Source organism: Ambystoma mexicanum, chromosome 10 (assembly GCF_040938575.1).
Source record: "Ambystoma mexicanum isolate Mex_15411 chromosome 10, UKY_AmexF1_1, whole genome shotgun sequence".
In the NCBI taxonomy this organism is placed as follows: Eukaryota; Metazoa; Chordata; class Amphibia; order Caudata; family Ambystomatidae; genus Ambystoma; species Ambystoma mexicanum.
In genome coordinates, this window is record NC_090932.1 from 427,128,594 (window position 1) to 427,147,494 (window position 18,901).

Genomic DNA, 18,901 nt, shown 5'->3' on the forward strand with positions numbered 1-18,901 from the left:
TGATTCAGCGAGTCTGATGTACCAAAACAAACACAAATTTCCTTTCCTCTTACAAGTACTTAATTCAGGTGATTCACTCCTCACCCTGTATCCCCTTCAGCTGGGCTCAGATCCTGGGCTCAGAGCCCTTTTATAAAATGATCGTCTTTCGAATTTGCACAGTGTTTAGCTTGACCCATTGCAGGACCACTTCTATTCCACAATTCCTTTTTCATTTGCCACCTCTCGGTTGGATACCTAACAAAGACCTTCGAATGAGCACATACGTGGCGCCGGACCACTCGGTATACAGCATCTATGTTGGTTTCAAAAAGTTCTGTCACTCCATTAATGTTCAATTATATTCACATTGCTCGTCATATACTCTTCACACACTGTTCTCTTCAGATTTCTTCATACAAAGTTGCCACTTGCAACGTTGGTTCTAACACAGACCGACTGCTATCAGTCTCCCGTCTCACCGGCTATGCTGACTTTACTGGCGCTGCTTTGATGTAGGAGCCAAGGACAGTACCACAGTGCCAAACGCTCCTCCCAGCCTTGGCTATCAACGCAGGAGAGCCCCGGGTACCTCCAACACACATGCAGGTTTCTTCAGTTTTAATTCCAGGTCTTATGTTTATTATTATCGAAGGCTTGTGAAAGTAACGGTTTTCCTCTGAAAAAGCCAAGGGTACTTCCCTCCTTGCAACCATCTCTGGTCTTGCTGTCTTTCTCCTCATATAAAATTCCATCTTGGAACTGCTGCTTCCTTGTGTGCTTTGCCTTGCTCAGAGTGTGATGTTGTGCTCCACCTTTTATCCATGTGGGGAAGTGTGATGGAAGTCAGGTTTGTGTAATGATCAGTAATTGCCTGACTCTGCTTGAACATTGAGTTGGGACATGTTAGGTGTACGGCTTGGGTGTTAGTCCATTTTCTCTCACAGTGAGCTTTCCGCGAGACTGTGTTTGTGTCAGGAAAAGTGGAGGGTGGGGGGTGGGAGGGGTTGAGATCCTAAGTATCCTATCTGAAACAATGGGGAAAAGGTGTTACAGGGATGGGGATACTGCATCTCATCATCCGGTGTCCAACTCCCACTCCCTAAAGACCCCCCATCCAGATGATCCTCCCGCTTTGGTCCACCCCCAGGAACTGGATGCAAAAGCGATGGCTGTGTCCTGGCCACCTGGTTGACAGATCCCCGGGAACCAGCGGGTGAGACACCTTCAGGTTTCTCACAAGGTACACATCTGGTTATCACATTTAACAATACAAATGCAAATGGCATTGAAAATAAAAAGGAAGGTTTCATAAAAGTTGATAATATGCTGGGTAAGGGCACCAATACCCTGTGACAATACCTCAGTGGCAGCACCAGTTTAATCTTTCTCCTCAGAAACTTTCCAACTTCTGATTTCAAAGTGTCATTTACAGTGGGTGCATGCTGGTATTTCCTTTTATTCATTCAAACAACAAAGAATGCTTACTGTTTTTTCCTTGAGATCTTCTCCTTCGGCAATCTCATTAGAGGATGATGCCCCACTCATCAAATGCTCCCGAGACCCTTTACTGCCCAAGCTCCCATAGCCACTTGAAGCACTGTTGTGGACAGGCTAAAAGACATATGTGGCACAGTATAAGTGAAACATTAATCAGAAGACATTTACACATAAAAGTATCTTCACGTGGTGATTCCCAGTGGGAATGTGTGGGAAAGGGCATAGAACATTACTTTCTAGTACAATCGGGCTAAGTGAGAATGATTTTCAATGATCTGTGAATTGGTTTAGGGCTAATCGAAAACTATCTGAAGTATTTGTTTCAAAAGAATGTGTTGTGGAGAGAATCAAAGGCAAATGAAGACTCCATTTATTCAAAGTGAATAGTGCATTTCCCTGCTACACTTGTTTAATATTTCTTCCATTACTGTCAATAGGGGGAACCTGTGGCATACAGGTGGTCACCTATCGGCCTGAGTGACATCACACACCATATGGTACGTATATCGCCACAAACTAAACCATCTTAGGAACAATATTGGACCTTCAGTACATTTCACCCCAAGACTGAGTTTAAATAACTTTAAATTGACAGCAGGAAATGCTGAAAAGCTGCAAGGTAAAAACACTCTCTGTATTCATGGAGAACTGTGCCTGCCGCAATAGAACTGTACATTCGAAAGCATCAAGAACCCAATTTTGTCCAAATGTAATTCTACTAACCACAGAACACTGCCTGTGTTACAGAAAAAGCATTTAAAAGGACAGAAAAGTCAAGTGGTAGAATGTTGTCAAGTGCTCCGAATGGTGCTCTTATTCAGTTCCCCTATGGTTGATCAAGTGAAGAAAATTAATGATTGCTTCCTTTAAAGTCTTTCTAATACAATGTTTCATTTCTTTTCTCAATCGATGTCGGATTACTGTACAAAGTTTATAAAAACATGATGGACTGTACATAATATCTTACAGTGCATACATGTTGAAAAGCAATCATTCTTTTTGCATTGGTTTCAATCACTCTTGTGTTCACTTCAGCCCGATATTATGCTGATTTCAAATTGAACAGAGTTTCACATCAGAGCAAACTAGTCCCCACACTTTGCAGAATTTTCCAGGGAAGTCTAAAAAAATAACTTAAAATTCCAATAGCTTCTGTTGGTCTTAATATGTTTGTTTTATTGTGGAGCTGCAAAAGTAAATTCTTCCATTAAAGGTGGGACCTGTTGAACTCTGCTTAGCAATAAAACTAGCCATCTGTTAGCAGCAGAACAACGCTGACCTGTCATATCATTTCAATTGAATCTTTCATTGAAACCATTATATAGACCAAATGCAGAGCATGATTCAAATATTACATTATATAAAGACACACATGTGGCTCATAACTTTGAAGCCGTACCAGTTACAAAAATGGGACTGGGTGCATTGCAAAAAGGAGTCTCCTCTTTAATTTGATAACAAATTTGCATTCCACTGATTATCAAAAATTCTTCAAATTATTCATATGTAATAAATTATGAATAAATATGCTATACATTTTTGCTGCATACCCAGACGTGATATGATGATATGATATGGCATTTGTAACGCGCATATACACAAGTGTTTCAAGGCGCGACGAGGGAAACAAGGGGAGACAGACAACGATCCTACTAGGCCAGGTGTCATTCAGATTGTGCAAGTGCAAGGGTAGGGGGGCAGGGAAAAGTGCAAGGGTGAAAGGGAGAGGGGAAAGTGCAATACAGGGTTAGTAGAATAACAAGAGAAATACTAAAGGCCATCTGGTGGCAAGTGCAAGGTAAGTGCAGACAAGTGCTCGGAAGGGGGGCTGTAGGGGTGCAGAGAACAGTCCTGCAGTTCATGGGTTGCCAGGGAGGCAGTGCAGGGGAGAGTGGCTGGGCCAAGGACCGAGATCAGTGAGTGGCCCAGTTGCGGATTCAGTGCAGTTTCAGTAATTGTAACGTGCAGCTGTGAGTACAGATTACAGAAGTTCATATCTCATCAAGGTGGCAGGTTTCCAGCGTGAATTATGGAATAAAAACTATTTCACTTTTGAAGTATTAAAATATAGAAATATGAACATACAATGAAAGTTGGGGGCTGTATTCGATAGGAGCGTCTGACTATGGGGCAGGCCTTTGGAAAGATCAGGCAAATGACATAGTGTGACCTAATCATGACATAAGAATGGGAACATTTTTACACTTTAAAAAGTGGGAGCACACAAGAGATAGATTTCTGACTCTGTGAAAATCTGCAGGAAAAACATCACTTGTTCCTACTGGATGAGTGCTAAATATGGAATTATCTAGATGAAAAGTCCCTATCCATGAGGGAAATGGAATCAATTTGACCAGAGGCAGCCCTAACTTCCTGGAGGTAGATCAGGAGGGGGCCTTGCTGACTGAGATATTTCCAGGCGAGGAAGGATAGCTCTGGGGCAACGTGTTTGTCTTGGAAGCAAGACAATGCAGCACAACACAGGTTCCAAACCTGATCCCGCGTTTAGTACGCACTAGCTGGTTTTAAGCGCATTATAAAAGAACAATTATAATTATAGTTATAATCTGAGATGGTCTCTGCTAACTCCATGTCATTAAAGATGATCAATTCAAAGTGAGTATAATAATTCCCCAAAAGAGATGATAGATGCTCTCTAGAACTATTCTCCTGATAAGTCCCAGAAGGGTGGTTTTGGAAGGTGATATCACAATACATTGATTAAAAGGGAAATGTACAGTGTGTTTATCCCAGCAATAAAAATCAAGTGAGATGTCATTTCAGTCCAGCCCAAAAGATATTTCTGAGCTGTGTTGTGTGATGAATCCTGCAGAGTCCTCACAGAATCCCTGCCTAAAGTCTCCTCGCAGGCAGCCAGGGGAAGGAAGCTGCTACCTGATCCTAACCCTTGGGGTGGTATTACCCAGGTGGATCACCTGGGAGGTGAAGGGCCCCAAGGAAATGGGACAGCTCAGTTAGAAGAGAAATTGCATCCCTAGTCCCAAACCTGCTAAATTTGAATGCAATTCAGCACAAACATACTTTGAAATTACATACACATATTACAGCCCACAGCACCATACTTACATGGGACATATGAGACATGCAAAGGTTCTCCGATTCCAGCCATCACAGGTGTTATTGTGTTTCTTTGTATCATTGATAAATGTAACACTTTGGGCCTCATTACACGGTAGGCGGTGGACCAAGGTGCTAATAGCACCTTGGTCCATGCCGGTAAAATACCGGCACCGCCTTGGTGGAAAGGGGAATTACCGCCCTATTCCAAGGTTGGCGGGCGGTAATTCCCCCTTCCACCATTGCCCTTCCCCATTCCCATTTTTGCCCCATAGGGCATAATGGGAATGGGGAAGGTGCTAATTACGGTACCGCAAATTTGCGGTGCCGTAATTAGCACCAAGGTCCCTTAGCGGGTTGGTTTTTAACGCCTGCTAAAAGCAGGCGTTAAAGTACCAACCCGCTAAGGGACCTCGTAGTAAGGCGGTAAGGGTTAACGGTCAACGGTACCATTACCGGTGACCGTTAACCCTTACCGCCTACCGTGTAATGAGGCCCTATGTGTTATTTGGAAATGTTTTGTATGTAAAGAATATGAACAAACTGGCCAATAAGAGGCAGAATTATGTTTTAGAATGCCTATTGCTGTTCAAAATTTAACATAAGAAATGTGCATTATGGATGACTGTGTGTGAGAAATATTGAGTTTAATGCAGGTAGGTTATTTTCATTTTTGCAGACAGGCTCCTGTGATTCTGTAATACTGCAGTGGCATCCCCTAGATACAGTTTGGGGACCACTTTGATCCAATTATTTAAATACATTTAATTTTAAATCAAACTGTCTGTTTCTTGCCTAGAATTGTGCAGTGGGACTGTGTACTAGGGGGCATTAGAACATGGCTACCTGCCTAATGGAGAAGCCATACAGCAACCAAAATATATACAAAAATGGGGGTTTGTCACCATTAGGTTGAAGACATCACTGATATCGATGCACTCATGCATTGATTAACACAGAATGTGCCCAAGATCACAGATGAATGTGAAGTTGCATTAGTGCGTGGCATTAGTTGCACATCATTATTGATCAACTGGAGGCCAAGGCTGAAGCCATTTTGTTCAACATCTCTAAGGACATCTTGACCAAAGTATTCTGCCTTACTGTGCAACCAGTTGGAAGATGAAACATTAGGTATTTTTATGGACTGCAGTTTTGTATTTCCTAATCTAGTCCTACTTTTAATGTATCCAAATTGGATAATGTCTTTAAATATGTTTATTTATTTTGATTGGATTATACCAAGGGCATCTATACAAGGCTGATTGAGAAAGAGTTGGCAAATAGTTAATGTGCAGACGTTTGCTACATGAATTCTGCTAAAGGTATCATGTAAGGAGCTGATTACCACTGGAATCATGTCTCACTATTGCCTACATGAGAGAAAAGAAACGCGTGTAAAGGCACTGAGCTGGTACACATGATCCTTTGCAGTGTTTGTCTATCGCCCTTCTCAAATCGTCACACTGTGTGATATTTCAGCTAATGGTGTTAAAGTCTGTTTACTAAAGTCCGACTGACAAGTTACACTAGAAGTCCTTTTTCCTTTTGAGCCTCAAGTTGTGGAATTCTCTTTAGTCATCTATCAGGCAGAGCACATGCCAGTGGTCATGATGCAATCAACATGCTTCTGTTTGTCTCTCTTGAGTGTTGCTTAGGCAGATTGATCACCATCTGGGTCTCCAGAAGGAGGTAATAACATATGTGATTCTTCCTTGTTCAGTTCCACCATATTGTGTTTAGGGAAGCTTAGGTGTATCAATACTTGTAAATGAACAAGTCCTGTAGAGCAACGTAACATAAGAAGACAAATATAACATACACCATAACATCAAAGAAGGTAAAGTGACGCAATGTATGTCTCCTCAACATGTTCAATACATGCAGACTGTAAATCATGTTCATCCGTGTCACGAAACATATTGCAACAGAAGATCACATAAGCTTATCACCAGGTACGCTGTGCAGAAAGGCCATTCTGGCCACAACAATGGGCGCGACTTGGGGTTAGGCTGACTCAAATCTCATCTCATTGCAAGAGAGGCTGACAAAATACTACTATGGCGGATGCTGGATAAAATGTTGCAGGGGTGCCTATTGTTAGAGAACAAACATAGGGAGCAAACACAAAGACAATATCTAAAAGAAGAGAAACAGTCCTAACATATCTTACCTGTCGTAACATTCTGTAAATCTGCTCGGTGATCTCTTGAGTGCCAGTATGAACGCCTTTATCTTCCACCCAGTTAACAGCAGCAAACACATCTGCATTAACAGGACCCCTAGGCAAACAAAGGTGAAAATACACAATTGGTTAGCTTAGTAAATGAGGCACTTTTTGAATATGGGAGAAAGAGAAGTGGGATATAGAAGTAGTTACAGTTATTAAATAGGAAACATGAGTATTAGCATTATGGGCTCAAACTATGGAAATAGGCTTCTATGAACAGATGATGTCTGTGCAGTCAAAAAGCCACCCTCCACTAGGGTACCCAGATTTAAAAAGTAATACACTGGGACAGGGCAACTAACATAAAAGTAGGACTGACTCTTGGAAGTGGCTGTCAAGGCACTACACTTCAGCAGCGGTTGGAGGAGAAGGGGGTTTTAAGGGCTACTGTTCAAATAAACACATAATATAATTAATTTATCACAAACTAACACTATCTTAGTTTGTAAAATGCAGCATTTCTTCTGTCTGAGCATTCATGCATGTCAGCTATGAAGACCGACTACCAGAAACCAGGACCACTGCAGTTTCCAATGGAAACATAATCTTGAGAAAGGGGGACAGAGCAGCAAAAACCGGCTCAGTCCCGGAAAAACCAGGACGTCTGGTCACCCTACACTCCACGTCCTCGTCAATGCAACATTTCAAAATATCTGTGCTGCTTTAGAAAAGCAGATTTTAAGAATTCAGAGCATTGCTGAATGTAGTCTTTACATCTTTTCAGTTTATCTTCACTATGGATTTCGGTAAGCATCACTCTAGCATCAAACGCTATCCTGTTAGGAGCTTTGTCCTGCCTTCAAAGCACTTTACAAAATGTTTTCCCAGGACTTATCTAATGCACACTTAAAATGTGTCAAATCAATCTGTTAGCAGTTAACAAGGTGTCTGAAAACAAAGGAAAATCTTTCTGAAGCCAGACTTACATTTTATTCAATTATAGAGGAGCAAGATGAGCATGTTTTGAAAAAAATAACAAGGCTACTGGGGGGGGTCGGGCGGGTGAGGCTCACCGGGTCACCTGATTGCTCATTCTTTGCTGCTCTTTGTGACTCCCTAGGAGCATTTCAGAAAAAGGCACTAATCCTCTGACAATTAGCCAAAGAGCAACAACGAAACCAAATAATAGAGTAAAAGACACACTGTAGAGCTTGGATAGTATTTGATTTAAGATATGATCAGTTAAGGTAAAAAACGTATTGCAACACAACCCAGGAAATTCAGCTACGGCCATCTTAACTTTGCGTGTTTTGATGAATTTCAAGGGTTTTGTAATTCCATTGATTTTATCCACACCACTTGCCATTTTAAAACACTACCAGACCACTTTGGCCATGGCTATACGGCACACCTTCGGCGGTGCCCACTATATATTTAACACTTGCAACACATCGCTCAAAGACGTTCATCAATCACAGACTGATTTTTATCTGTTTTGACAGTGGTATTGTTATGTATAGAAGATGGCATGCTTTGAGAACTCACAATTTGTTTAGGCAACGCACAGTGAGATTACATTATTTTCCTAGGATCACACACTTTGGTTAAGCATCATGCTACAAAACTCTTGTTTTTTGGCCGGTCTCTTGGTGACTGCTGTGCTACATCGCACAACCCCCAACTAACCGCATGTAAGCATCAAGGAAAAAGGAAAAAGGAAAAAAAATGACCAGCAGTAAGGCTAACATATGCCCAGGTATTTTTGCCCCATAGTGAAAATCAAAAGCTGGCACCCATGACTATATGCACAGTAAATGAACATATACCTTAAAGTGAAATACACAAATGTAGTTGAATTTGCCTTCCCCTTAGAAGAAAGGGTGCAAGACAAAATAGCATTGACTTTTAAAAAAGTCATGAACACTAGAAAAATACCCTGAGAGAGGAAATGTTCCAATAAATATGCTGGCATGGTATAAAGGTGTTCACATTTCAAACCCAGCAATCAGTCTTGAAATATTCCCCAGAAAACAAAATCCCACTACGAGACAAGTGCTTGTGGTCTTGTGAGTAAGCGTCTGCACTGGGAACATGACAACATGAATAAAATCCTGATAGCCAAATACTTGAGCAAGCTTGCAAAACTCAAAGAAACCCGAGGGGTTGCGCCCGCTGTCCATCCAAAGTGTCCTTTACTTGTTCCCTGAAAAGCAGCTAGAAAATAACTGCACCAGCGTCCAGGATTGCAACCTCTCTTGCCACATCCAGGGCAAATACTCATGACTTACTTGCCCCCTCATCATTTCCCCTCCTCCCCACATTTTTGGCTTTCAACAATGCTCTGTTTTATAAAGACAATTTGAAAAGTACGCATACACATACACAGAACTATGTAAGGCAGAAAGTGTACAATGATGGCATTTTTCTCCCCATCTTGACTGGGAGACCACAAATACCAGAATGCAATTCAGCAAAATGCCCAATAAATTGTCTCTCAGAAAGCACTGGGAACATAGAAGATCTTGAAACCATATTAGGGCATGATAAATATATAACAAAATGTTATTATATTTTGGCTTGCACGTGCAAGCTGGATTTGCAATTCTACATGTATTAGCAGCTCCTTATCCAGAGATGTCTGCTCTTTTCATGTGGGATTCATGGCAGCTTGACCTTCCTCGATTTGAAGCTAAGCAGGGTTAGTCCCGGTTACTGCATGGATGGGAGTCCCATGGCCTTCTGTTAGCTGAGCTATTAAGTGTGAACGTTCGTCCAAGGACATCTTGGCGCTCAGCTATCAGAAGGCAGTAAAGAAAAGGTTAGTGTCAAGATTTAATGAGAAGAAGAGTCTTCAATGACCAACGAAAGGAGTAATGATCTGCAGTGGCATGAAGAGATAGAGGGAGCACGTTCCATAGCTTGGCTGCTGCTATGGAAAAAGCCAGCTCACCAACACGTGCCAGCCTCACACTGGGAACTTGGATGGTAAAAGAAGCTTGTGAACAAAGGGGGCAGTTGGGCAAGTATGGGTGCAATTTGGACGGATGGTGCTCCCAAATCTCTTACCACCGGAACTAGTACAGGAAAGGGGCCAAGAAAGACCAAGTCCATTGAACGGTAGCAGAAGGGGGGCCAACCATCAGGATCTCAGTCTTGTACCCATTCAATTTCAGCCTGTTGTTGCCCATCCACCATCCCTTGGCCTCGAGGCAATCCCCCAGCTGAGAAAGATCAGGCCTCATAATGAACTGATTATTATCCGTGTAGGAATAGCATCGAAGGCTGTGGGAGTGGAACAGCTCACCCAATCACTGGATGTAAACATTAAAAGGAGTGGGGGACAAGGCACAGCACTGGAGGGCCCTAAAACACAAAGGAACCATGGACAAAGAAAATGGAGAAAGAAAGCGATCACACAGCAAAGATGCAAACCAAGGTAAAACCTACCCGGCTATGCCCGCCCTATCCAGGCAATCAAGCAGGACCTTTGGCCATGACCAGTGATTTTTCACTGACATCACTATAGCTGTAAAAATATATTTATGTATTGTTTTCATTTTTTTTCTATAACTGCAGGTATGAACTACAAATATCCTTGGTTATTATTTCGTGGTTATCGGGAAAACGGCAAAAATAAATGATTCCCTGTCCTCCCAGACCCTCACCAAGTGCCCCCCACATATGTTCCAGTGCCCTTCACTCCCTGATTGCCTCCTCAAATCCACTGACCACTCCCATTCCCCCACAACACTAGTCGTTTCTGTGATGCAGTTTCAGTTGAGATGTCGGGTAGCAGTGGCTGCTCTTTCCAACAGCTGATGTTACAGGAAAGCTTGTTATTGCAAACTCAGTCCCTACACCTCCTCCAACTGCCACATGGAAATTGGTGTCCTATTACTGCCACCTCCTGCCCCCCACCTTTCGCCTAAGGGCATTTCCATAATAGTTCACTGGGAAATGGCATTTTCCTGCTTTTTCGTTTTCGGCTAACTGAGGTCATAGCCACTGCTATCGCTCTCATTGAGTAAAAAAAAAGATGGTGGCTGTTTCATTAAACACCCAGTTTCTTGGCAATTTACCCAAGAGATAGCCATCTATTTTGGAGAAGGGGGCAGTACTGGACGGAATAACCCGAAACCATAAAAGGATCACTAGTCAATGCTTCATGCCCCAGCTGTTTCAAACCTGGTCCAAATGGTCCGGAAAATATTACCTTTATTTGTCTATGGGAAAATTAATGGGGACTAGGACCAAAATATGTTTAGGGTTTTCTTAATAACTTTTTTATTGTTCAAGGAATCTTTACAAAACTTTCTAGTCAGGGAGAGCAATGGGGGAGGAGCTGCGACAAACTTTTGTTTTGCAAACTTTCAGCCACATCCGTCACACGAGTCAAAAGTGATTAGCAATTCATTTTATTTTTATTTCCCATGTAACTCCACTGCCACCCTATAAAATACATGCATTATATTCAGTGAAAGAAGTTTGTTAAAGAGACCTTATGGTCATCTGAATTTAGAGTTTACTGACTAGATACAGATCTGCCATAACACGTGGAACGCCTCAAACTCCATGCAATATAAAATGCATTAATACAGGCTGTTTAGCAGATGGCAATATGTTCCACAGAAATTGGCGAAAATGTATGTGGGCGTAAATCTGATGTGTTGGATGGATTGTGGAGAAATGGGGTCGTACTGGCACATGTGGTGGAGCTGGCCAAAAGCTCAGCCATACTGGAAAGAGGTGCTGGGCTGTTTAAAGGAGGTTTGAGAGGCCATGAACACCACCTTTGCATCTCTTTCGACTGAAAGGAGATGAGGAGGACTTCAGGGGAGTTAGGCATATGTTGAGGAATGTGTTATCGGCGGCGAGAGCTTGTTTTAACATACATTTACCAACATGCAGGCAATGGTTGGGAAAGGCACGTGAAATCTATGATTGACCATTCTGAAGAAGCAGCTCGTGTAAGGGAAGGGGAAAGATGTAAACGAGGGGAAGGAGACCGTTGCGTTACCTTAGTGACTTGAATGCCGAGAACAGTTAAATGTTAATGTGATAATGGGAAGCGAAGACGCAGAGGGGAATCAGTTGGGGCTTTTATGGTACTGTACAATTAATGTAGAAGTTCACCAAGAGTGGTGATGAAAGGATACAATTGATATTTATTCATGATGCAGGCTGAGGGAAGCAGGGCAGGGTGTTTGTAAGGTGAAGAGATTTATCATTGCAGAACATTTAAATAAAAAGATGTTTAAAGAAAAAAAAAAATGGTGTGCTGTTTCAGATAATCTTCAGAAATACTTCTTCTACTTTTTGGGGTATTTAGCAAATTGTTATCTTTACCTTTTCTAGCATACTACTGGAACTTTCACATTTGTTAAAGCTCCTTATTTAGAAAGAGATAATCAGATATCTCAAGGGCAAACTAGTCCATTGTGCAAGGTAGAATAAACAGGATCTTGAAAGCACATAAGAGCCAATTGACCTGAGACAGAAGTTTGTTGTTTCATACGGTGTCGAGCATTCTCATGCCAAATAATGTTGCCTTCTGGATTTTGACAGAATAAAGTGTGCACAGTCAGGATCTGAAGTAAAATATAACGTTGCACTTACGTCCGAACTTTGTGACGCCCGATTATAAGAGAAACCTTTCTGCTCCAAGGATTTATGAAGCTGGACCAGCTGGTGTCGAGTGTTAAGTACTCTCCATTTCGAGTGCGGAATCTGATGGGCGAGTATTCAAATGGCTGACCCGCATTTTGGAAAACTGAAAATAAAAAGTGGGTTCCAGTTTTTCGTTAACAAAAAAAAAACACATAAATCTCACATTTACAAAACAATCTTTTCTTTTGTGAAGTAGTATTTATACCGAGCAAGAAGCCTGATTTGGGAGCAGGGATTTCTCGCTGATCATAACTTAAGTCATATTGAATTTTTGGAAACCTCTAACTGCTAGAATTCTTTCTAACAACTTTAACATGTTAGAGTCTGTATTGTTCAGGACCAGCACATTAATTTGAGTTTTAATAAATGTTATGTCTACCTACATAAAGATTCTAATAATTCTTCTTTGAAATTATAAAGCGGCTGCCGAAACTTGACATAAAAAAGCATCCATCATAGATAACCTAATGTTCACCCTGATGGAGGACATCAAGTATGCCCTAATGTCTATGCTGCTCTCATAATAAATGTAATATAGGGTGAACAGGTTTTTGTCCATATTAAGACATGACGATATAACAATTGTTTTATTTGTGCAGAAAAAGGAGCAAACTGGTTAATCACAGTTTTTTTAATGGTGAAAGTGTGCATGGTTTACAAATAAAACCTTTTACACATAAATCATATCAATAGTAAATATCATATTAAATAATTACTATATCAAATGTTTGTGTTATCATAGCACATAAAAACAAGCAACAAATACATTTGGTCAATAGAAAGGATGATACCCCAAATGCCACTGCTAAAAGCACAAAACAAATATTAAGCTACACAAATTATTACTTGAGTACACTCAGAAGAAAGTTATTTTTCCACTTCTGACCACACAAGAAAAGCTGCGGCGGCCACTACCAAGAACTTGGCAGAGACCACGACAGCCCAGAATTGATCAGTTTGTATCAGTGTTTTACTGTACACATAATGATAAATGTGGCAGACAAATATTATCCACATATAAAATGGGGAATATGGCACAAAGAAAGAGTCAGAAATCAGTGTTTTCGATGTCCAATTACTAAAGCAGCAAACAGTGGTTGCTCCCGGATTGCCCTGTGAGAACATTTTAAGACATATGGATTGGAACAACAACTGTATCTTCCATTTCCCATTACCCAAGATGCAGAACTAAAGCTAAATCAATTTGCTCATTTGTTTGCTTAAGTGAAAATTCACATATTATGGAATTTCAAAACATATTATGCAATATGTATTTCCCTAACAGAAAATGCCTACAGGGGTGGGCAGGGGCTGCTAAAAATTAGCCTTCAATTATTTGGGCAGAACATGTCAATTCGTAGGACAATCTAGGAATTGGAACTATCCTTTGCCCCAGACTATCATCCCTGCAGATTCAGCCAGGCTCTCAAAGCTCAACCTGATCTTTTGTGATGTGTGATTACAAAAAGAAATATGTCAATGGTCACCAGAAGATAGCTCAGGGGCAACGCGCTCGCCTTGGAAGCAAGACGACGTCGAACAACATGGATTCGATCCCTGGGTCCGAGCTTAGAAACCTCTGCGTATTAAGCGCATTATGAATAACCAATTACAATGTTGCAATATAGACTATCGACGACAATTTAACATTATTTCACAAGGTGATGAATGACTTTTGACCTGATTCTATGTCAAGACGGAGGCGAGCATTAAGCTTCTTCTTTATTTTCCACTCTCCAGCAGTTTCAACAAAATATAAACTTTGTAAACTTTTCATTTCATAAAATTTAACTTTTTTTTTTTAAACCAAACTTCAAGTCCCATGAATCCTGTAGTCCCATAGTCTCTGTCCATGTGACCTAGTCCTTCCTGTCCCTTAGTCCTTTCTCTTCTTTTCCTGCTCTCCAAAAGATAAGTACAGTTTTCTTGGTGCTCCGTAACTCAGTGTTTATAGTTTATAGTTCGACGTGTTAGTAGTATTGTATAGAACGTTATGACTTATGTTGTTATATAAACGCGCAGCGGCGCAGCGTTTTATTGAGAAATTGATTGATGGCATGTTAATTTGGTGTGAGAGGGAGCCGCGGCCCCGTGCCGCACTACCGGCACCCCAGGGGCCTGCAGATCTCCTCCTCACGAGCCCCCCGGCGCTTTCACACGCGCTGGGAGCGGGCTAGCCCCTGCCCTTGCAGGGGCAGAGCTTGTCACGAGCGGGAAAGCTCTTCTTTCCCCGCTCGCGTACTGCGTAGGTGGCCCCCACCCTCGGAATTCGAGGGATTCTTTGTGGAGGCCGAACAGAGGAGCAGCTCCGGCCCCCACCCTTATGGAGGAGGGGCCGGAGAGCGAGCACGGTTCGCGTAAAGAGGGATTCCCCTCCATATTAATACGAGCGTCACGCTCGCATGACAGGCCCCCTCCCTTGGGGGGAGGGGCCTATTTCGAAATTCTCCAGTGAGAAGGAGATTTTCGAGCGCGTAGTAATACGGAGCACGAATTAGCTCCAAATTTAAATGTATTCTGCCTAGTTTAAGCTGGTTTTCATTATACTGAGCTTTTTCAGTGAGTACTCACTCAAGGGATAGTACAAAGAATCCCTAAAAAGATCACAGTCTCGAACTGGAAATAAAGAAGATGCAGTCTCATAAAGCGAATCAGTGGACGTGCCACTACACCTTTCTAAGGTAATTTCAAGGCACTTGTCAGCACAAGAGATGTCCAATTTTGAATGGAGTGATGAGGAGGCAGGCTATGAAGACCTGGTCCACAGTTTTAAGGAAGTGCTGGGAGATTTGTTGTCAGAGGCAGTAGCTCAAGGAGTTAGACCCTTACAGGAGAGACTCCAGACTATTGAAATCTTTTTTAGCAAAAATAATTCAAGCACCGAAGAAAGCACGTCCACTAGGACCTCCTCGAAAGGTCCAAAGGGGTGTACTAAGGCCCGGAAGAGCGGCGACTCTTCTGACCCCCCGGGCCAGATGGAAGGGGCAGGACTAATGGCCCAAGAGGCTCCGGTCACTTTCAGTAAGCTCAGGGAAGCGTTCATGAGGAAAACACAGGTGCCGAGCCTCGAGACCCCCTACCCAGGGGATGACAATATGGTCAGCAGAGAGGAGTACTCCCCAGAGGAGGATCCTCAAGAATCCCCGGCCTCCTCACAGGAGGAAGCAGATAATGAAGGGGACGAGGAGAGCCAGCCTCCTCCGAGGAAAAAACTCAGGAAAATGAATAACCTAGAGGAGGAGGAAACATCAGATATGTTTCAACCAGAAGAAATAAGAAATCCCAGATCCTCCGAATGGGTACCCTCACCAAGGGTAGCTAAATGCATGATGCAGAGGTTGCGTAAGGCTCTAGAGAAGGAAGTCAGGCAGCAGATGAGAGCGGAGTGTCCCAAGCCGGATTTACCGGGCAAGGTGGCGGAAGCACCAGAACTCGATCCGAAGATGCTCTCATTCGTCTCCAAGTCGAACAGAGATCCCAGGAAGGGCATAGACCGCTCTTGGAAGAGCTGCCAAGTCTTGGACCTGGCTGGTCCATTAGCAAAGATTATGGACATGGCAGAACGGGCCAAAGACACGGGGGAGGAAGTGGACCCCGCAGTCCTAGCCAACTCGGCGCAGAGGGCCGTATGCCTCTTAGGCAACGCGAACTGTGCGATCTCATCAGAACGCCGAAGAGGCCTTCTGCTTAAAATTTACAACAAACTAGGGGACCTGTCGTCGTATGAAGCAGGCGAAGCGGCGCAAGGACTCTTATTCGGCGACACGTTTGGCAAGGAAATGGGGAGGTTCGTGGGAACCTTTACCTCATTAGAAAAAGCCCAGGCCTCAATGAAAAAGATCTTTCCCGGGAGAGTTTTTAGCGGGACCGGTCGGTACAGAGGCCGAGCGACCGGTCGCTATCAGGTGTTCACAAGCCTCAAGAAACAGGAACACCTACTGGGAGAACTGGCAACCAGACGTATTCTTCCCACCGAGAGGTCGATTCCCGAGAGGGAGTAGAGGCAGAGGACAGGGAAGAGGACACAACTTCCCCACAGGTGAGAGTCTTTGCATACCCTCCGGTCGGGTGGAGGACAGCACTATTCTGGGAGAACTGGCGCTCACTTTCCAGCGATGCCTGGGTTCTGCAAACAGTGAAAGGCATGCAAATAGACTTCATAGAGACCCCGTTCAGAGTCATATTCCCCGTCCTCTAGCCACGACCCAAATAGAAAAAAGGCTATTACACACAGAGTTGCAAAAGTTAGCGGAAAAACAAACGATAGAGCAATGCGAATTGCCCCCGAAATTCGTGAGCACTATGTTTTTAGTCCACCTGTGATAAACCTGAAAAAAATGAACGGATGGGTAGTCTACAACCTTTTCAAGATGGAAGGGACCCATCAGCTCAGGGATACATTCAGACAAGACGATTGGCTGGTGAGGATAGAATTGAAAGATGCATACCTGACAATACCAGTTCACAAAGAATTTCGCCCCTTCCTAGCGTTCGACTGGGACGGGCAATTATGGCAATTTGCCATGATGCCTTTCGGGCTAGCCTCAGCGCCGTGGGCATTCATGAAGATCATGAAACCGGTTGCAGCGGCGATCAGGGAGAAGGGGATACGGATGATTATATATCTGGACGATATCCTACTGATGGCCAGCTACAAGGAGACTCTCTGTTATCAAGCCGACTGGGTGGTGAAGCTCCTGACGTCCCTGGGTTTTCTAGTGAATCAGGAGAAGTCGGAATTGATACCAACCAAGAAGTTAGAATTACTAGGGTTTATCCTGGATACCAGGACAGCTACTCTAGAGCTTCCCGGCAGGAAGATACGAGACATAAAAAGGGAATTGAGAGCTTGTCTCAGCAAAACAGTGATCTCCCTCCGCACTGTAGCTCGAGTGGTAGGATTATTAGCAGCCTCGATACAAGCAATCTTCCCAGGCCGTTTCACTATCGAGCCCTACAAAGCCTGAAAATAAACATCTACGGCAGGGCCTGCATTATCATCACTTAGTTCAGATCGATCAGGAATCCAGGACAGAACTACAGTGGTGGTTAGCGAATATGGAGGCATGGAACGGGAGAGCCATCTTCGGCGACCGTCCAGACCTGATAATAGAGTCAGATGCCAGCCGAGCGGGATGGGGAGCCCGATGCGGGAATCTCCAGACAGGGGAGAGATGGAGCGCGGAAGAACTTCAGCTTCACATCAACTGTCTGGAATTGTTAGCCGGATCATTTGCGATCAGGGCTTTCACGAAAGAAAAAGTGAACTCCTGTATTCTGCTGAAGATGGACAACATTTCAGCAGTCAGATACATAAATCATCTAGGAGGGACGAGATCCAGATTGCTGGCGGAGATAGCCAAGGATTTTTGGCACACCGGCCTGGATTCTGGGACGTCAGTGGTAGCCGAGTATCTGCCAGGCTCGCTGAATGTGATTGCGGACTGGAACTCCAGATACCTCTCGGACTCCAGCGATTGGATGCTGGATCGAGAAACATTCCATCAGCTGGAAGAACTGTGGGGACCGATTAACACAGATCTGTTTGCGTCCAGACTGAATGCACAGAAAGAAAGGTTCTTCAGCTGGAGGCTAGATCCAGCAGCATCTGGGCGGACGCTTTCCGGCAGGACTGGAGAGAGCAGACACTCTACGCTTTCCCGCCATTTATAATGATGAGCAGGGTATTGGCGAAAGTGCGCAGAGAAGCAGCGAGCCTCATAGTAGTAGCCCCGATTTGGAAATCGCAAGTATGGTTTCCGACGCTCATGGAACTGCTCATAGACTTTCCGAGACTATTACCTCAAGGAGTGAAACTGCTCACGGACCCAGCTTGGTCATTTCACCCTCTGAGAGTGAAGGGGATGCTGCCGCTGATGGCGTGCAGGATAGCAGCAGACGCTGGAATCTCCCGGGAATTTTGGCGCAGACTGCAAGCCTCATCGCCGAGTCTTGGGCACCTTCCACCAGAAGGAGCTATGACGCAGCTCGGAATAGATGGTCGACATGGTGCAGAAGGAGAAAGATTCATCCCGTTTCTGCCCCTCTAGTCGAAGTACTAAATTTCCTAGTGGAACTATTACAGGATGATAAGGCTTACAGGACTATAGGAGTCTATAGGTCCTCAATTTCGGCAGGCATTTACCGATAGAGGGAACCCCATTAGGAGAGAATATAGCAGTGATCAGACTGTTGAAAGGGATTAGATTTAGGAAACCTCCACAGCCAAGATACGAAACCTTATGGGACGTTTCCATAGTGCTGAGATTTCTCGCAGATTGGCCTAACAACAGATATCTGTCCCTGGGACAGCTATCCGGAAAACTAGCTATGCTCCCGTGCATGGTATCATGCAGGAGAGTAGCAGACATGAAGGCTCTAGAGTTCAATAGAAAGACTTTTTGTCCGGAAGGAGTGACATTTAACATAGTTAGAAGGACAAAAACAGACTCTTCATCAATTACTTACCCGTATATGCAAGATCACCCCAAGTGGTGTGTGGCTACA

The 18,901-nt window shown here is 43.5% G+C and overlaps 1 protein-coding gene across 1 annotated transcript in view; it reads right to left on the minus strand.

Moving 5' to 3' along the window:
- The window catches only part of LOC138492881 (period circadian protein homolog 2-like), a 344,827-nt gene that overhangs the window by 209,311 nt on the left and 116,615 nt on the right, over positions 1-18,901 (minus strand). Inside the window, 3 exon segments of the mRNA XM_069620199.1 lie at positions 1,468-1,593; positions 6,731-6,839; positions 12,344-12,497. Of these exon segments, the coding sequence (XP_069476300.1) occupies positions 1,468-1,593; positions 6,731-6,839; positions 12,344-12,497 (389 nt within the window).